Source organism: Apaloderma vittatum, unplaced genomic scaffold, assembly GCF_000703405.1.
Source record: "Apaloderma vittatum isolate BGI_N311 unplaced genomic scaffold, ASM70340v1 scaffold38547, whole genome shotgun sequence".
Classification (NCBI taxonomy): domain Eukaryota; kingdom Metazoa; phylum Chordata; class Aves; order Trogoniformes; family Trogonidae; genus Apaloderma; species Apaloderma vittatum.
The window spans coordinates 29,480-33,949 of record NW_009727465.1 but is presented as its reverse complement, the minus strand read 5'-3'; the positions used below and the strand labels follow the sequence as shown (position 1 = coordinate 33,949).

General features: G+C 49.5%; 1 protein-coding gene across 1 annotated transcript in view; it reads right to left on the bottom strand.

Annotated features, from left to right (window-relative positions):
• Window positions 1-3,114: 3,114 nt before the first annotated feature.
• Window positions 3,115-4,470, bottom strand: part of COMP (cartilage oligomeric matrix protein) — a 14,136-nt gene continuing 12,780 nt past the window's right edge. The window contains exons 15-19 of the mRNA XM_009873677.1: window positions 4,321-4,369; window positions 3,879-4,075; window positions 3,582-3,754; window positions 3,301-3,440; window positions 3,115-3,161 (exon numbers count right to left, since the gene is read on the bottom strand). Coding sequence (XP_009871979.1) covers window positions 3,115-3,161; window positions 3,301-3,440; window positions 3,582-3,754; window positions 3,879-4,075; window positions 4,321-4,369 — 606 coding nt within the window. The remainder of the gene's footprint in view (window positions 3,162-3,300; window positions 3,441-3,581; window positions 3,755-3,878; window positions 4,076-4,320; window positions 4,370-4,470) is intronic.

Sequence of the window (4,470 nt, the reverse complement as noted above, 5' to 3'; positions counted from 1 at the left end):
TAAATCTGATGTAAGAACCGGTTTCTCCAGCCGGAGCTGTCAGCGTTTCCTTCCGAAATTGTACAGGCTTCAACTTGCTCCTAGAAATGGAGTTGAACTGTACCGCACCAAGGGCGATGTTTTAATCCCGTAAAATCTGCTTTGGCTGTTTGTCAAGAAGGAAAAGCCGCTCTCGAATATCTTTGCTGATGTCTAATGTCACGAGCCTCCGTTTGAAAGGAAAAGATTAAGCTTGGCTCAGTTTGGGGATTTCTAAGGCATTAACTATAGAGAAGATGAATAGGTAAAGCTTCTGCCCTCGTGGAGTAGATGTTGAATATAAAAGTTATATGATAATATTTAGGGGGGCGGGGTATAGAGCTTGCTTAGGCAAAACTTTCTTTACTTACGGGATCCTGGATATTTGCGGCACGAGCATCGGCGCGGGCGCAAGGTCGCTGTGTGTGTGGATGCACCGTGCGCGCACCCACCGCTCCCCCGTCAGCGTTTTGCAGCGTAGTCGTTAAAATATTGTCTTGCGGTCAGCTCCTGACGAATACGACGGCAGATCCTGAGGTTTTTCTTTTTGGGGAGGAATTAGAACCTTGAGATGATTTGTCTCCTGACCTGGGTGGAGCCCCCGTCCGGGCAAGGATTCCGCGCAGAGGAAGCGGACGAGGAAGCGTGTTAGTGCTCGCGAAGGGAAAGTTTGATTTTAATAAAATTAAATAACAGCTGCTTTTGGCAGCTTCTCTCACAGACTGGCAGCTAAAAACAACTTTGTGTCGTTTGTCGAGCTTGGGGGAAAATGTCAGACTTTATGCATTTTCAGAGACAGTATAATATACTGTTCTTTACAAGCTAAACTTTTTCTATTAAAGTAATTTGTGGATTATTTCACTGATATATGCAATCCTATATTCAGCTACAGCGTTGGTGGCACAGGAACTCTGGAAGAGTTGTCCCTGCGACATAAAAATTCTATTTATTGTGTTTTTCTATAAGTAAAGTGGAAACCTGAAGTTGGCTTTAAGTGTTTGCAATCTGAGAAATGATGTGAAAAAGCAGCTCAAATAAATGTGCGTTCTTTTCAGTCTTTCTTTGTGTGTGTGTGTGTATGTGAAGGCTTTTGTCTTTGTATCTTTGCATTATTTGTAAACGAAATGTAATAAAAGTTGAAATGTTTTTTGTCTCTGGCCGCTTGGCTTTTTCTCAGTGCCCTTGGTCATTCGTTTGCCTTTTGGCTGATGGATTTCAGTGTTGAAGCAGCGGCGTTCCCAGCGCTCTTTGTAAAGAAACAGCAAAACCGAATCATTCTGGGGAGCTGACAGTGCCAGGCTCTGCTCTCTGATTCCCAGGAATGCGACAGCTTTCTGGGGGAAGGACACTCGGTCTGTCTGTCTGAGCCGCTGGATTTTTTGGACGGAGAAAACGAGCGTGCAGACGTTCAGACTCGCCCGATGAGGTTGTCCTACGCTCGTGCGTCAGCTACTGGGGGTAGCTTTCACGCGGTGAGTCCCGTGCTGGGTTGGTCGTCGCGGTGAGCAGAGCTGGGGGTGAGAAGAGCTGCTGGGACAGACCGAGGGACTCCCTTTCCTATCCGGGAAAGCAAATGTAGTGGCCATTTTCCTGGCACTCTTAGAATGGTGAAGGGAGATGTTGTGGAAGTGCTGTGATCAGCCAAGGAACCCGTCTCTAAACGAGCCCGTTAGCAAATCCTGTGGGGTTTTGGGCAGATCTCTGCTTGTGCTGTTACCTCCAGAGTGAAAAATTCAAGTGCACGGAGCTGCGGGCCCCCGCGCTGGGTGGAGCACAGCTTCTGCCATCAGTTTTCTGAGAGGAGGGACTGTGTTCACACCTCGCTCGTTCGGTAACGTTTAACAGAAGCGGGATTTCATCCTGCAGCCGCATTCTAGAGCAGAACTCATAATGAGCCGGCGAAACCACGCGGTTCGGCGTTCGCCGGGATCTGCCTCACTGACGAAACCCCGAGCGAGGCTTCTGAGACAAGGAGCGAGGTTCGGTGCGATCGACAGGAGCTGCTCACCTGAAGCATCTGGCAAAAATTGCCTTTTATTGTCTCGTTAGGCAGCCTGGAATGCTGCCAGGGTGGGGTTTCCCTGGAAGAGACGGGGATGACAGGAATGGGGGATTAAAGGCTTCCCAGGTTACCAGCTCTAGAAGCCTTTTGCCCTTCATTCAGTTCCGCAGCTCCACTCCTGGGAGGCCTGGCAGGGTCTCACAGGACAAATCAAGCCTAAAACTTTCATTTTTCCCTCTCAAATGAGCTGCCACTTGCAGGAAGGTAGGACAGGCAGGACAGTCTTACCTGGGGGCAGTTTCCTGAGAAGAAAAGCAGCCCCGTGCGTTTGTGCTGCTCACAAAGGTCCGTATTCAGCCGGGAGCTCTTTAGCAGTTTGAGCGCTTTCAGCTTTTGAGGGTTTCTCTGTTACACACCTGTACCGAAACGAGGTACAGGTGTGCACCGAAAAGAGGAAAAAGCAACTGTGCAGGTGACCAAGGAGAAGTCTAGTATTTATTATCCCACATTCCAAGTATTTATCATCCCACATTCCAAGTATTTATTATCCAACATTCCAGAACAAAGATACTCTCCTTAAAGTGCCTTTTTTTTTCCTTAATGTTTTGTGAGCAACTTTGTACATAGGCTGCTCTCTGTGTCCTTCTCAGACTGGAGCGCTGCGTTTGCTTTGCGGTAGGTCTTGAAAAGGAGAACGACATTCACACCGAGAGCCTTGGGGCAGGACGGAGATTCCTGGGAATCATCCGCGCTAAACTGACTCGAACAATTCCAGGTGGCTTCTCAGCGCATCTTTTTTCCACGTGGCACAGAGAACTAGTGCTCAGGGCAGCACGGGCTTCTACTCAACGCTGGCTGCGCCTCTGCTGATGAGTTTTTTGTAGCGTTTAAAGAAAGTTGCTGTGGTAGAAAAGATGCCAGCTAATGCATGGACAGCCGGGGCCGTGCAGAGTGCGGTGGGACACGACTGACAGTTCTTTAGAAAGGGTTACCAGAGCGAGAGTGGGGCAGATGAGCACATTTTTCCTTGGTTTTTTTGTTGTTTTTCTTTTTTTTAAAGCAGGTTTGGCTGGACAGATGTTTTTAACCGGAGGTTAGTCTTGCTGAACTCTAAATGTTTCGTAGTCTTCTGGGATGGTGTCTGAGGAGGATGAGATTAAAGCAAGTGTGGATTAGAAGGAAAACCAGAAAAGAAAAATGCACGAAGCTACTGGAACAACTTAACGGCTTGAAAGCAAAGTGGCCGGAAAGCCTGTGTTTGGCCTTGCAGGCTCACTCACCGTTGCAGCGGTAGCGCAGGTTTGACCAAATAATGTTCTCTTGGGAGAAGCAGAAGACTCCCAGGCGTCCTCCTCGCATGGTCGTGTCAAGGACAACTCCCGTGTCCGCTACTACTTCGGGGCCCTCGTAGAAGCGAGCTCTGGAAGAGAACAAGCGCGTGTAGGATGCGAACGTGACACCGAGGTCGTTCCTCAGAGAGTCTCCCTCCTCTTCACGGCGGGGCTGCGCCGGAGGTGCTGCTTTTGTGTTTCCGTGCAGAGGGAACTGTAGAACCCCTCACCTGATGTATCCGACCTGCGGCCGGTGCTGCAGGAACCAGCGGTAGGACGTCTTGTCCTTCCAGCCGGAGTTGCGAGGGTCCTTCCACAGCAGTTTGACCTGGTCCGTGGTGTCTCCGGTGTGCCACAGAGAGTTGCGGAGGTACTCACCTGGGCCTGTTTTTGATTTCACTGCCTAAAGCAGAGAAGAGAGTGGTGAACTGTGTGGATAAAGCGCTGCCTGACTGTCGCTCTGCCCCATTGCAGGTGTCCGAGCAGCACAAACCCACTACCAAAGTCTTCTTCACTGGTGGCTTTACCTTCAGTTGAATTCCAGGTTCCGCTACTGCTCGGAAGGGGTTCGCCTGCCAGTATGTCTGTTCCATCTGCTTCCACATGACCACGTAAAAACTGGAACTGTCCTGGTAGCCAAATATGAAGCCGGCATAATCGTCATCTGTGGCAGTGTTGACGTGGAAAGTGCCCTCAAAGTCCACTCCATTGAACGCCGTGTAACCTGTGATTGGTGGGAAAACAAATACTCCGTATTCTGAGAAAAACCGTGGACCCTTTTCTTTCTGGATTCAGGTAGGGGAGGTGGATTTTGCTAAGCCAGATCTGAAGGCTCAGCCTACTGCCGAAAATATTTTCCTGAGAGGTGGATGGAATCATTAAGCAGCATCTGAAATACTCGTAAAAGCTGCCGTGGGAAGGCCGCGGTTAATTAGCCGTCATTTTCCAATAGGACAAAAAGTGCCTCACCTACAGCCAGGCCAGGATCGCTGTTCATGGTCTGGACAATTTCCATGCCCTGAGAAAGAAGAATGTTCACTCCTTAGTGCAGCTCCAAACGACCGGCTTTGCTCTTGCTAAGTCGTCGGAGAGAGATGCACCGGGGTGAGTTTCTGGGAT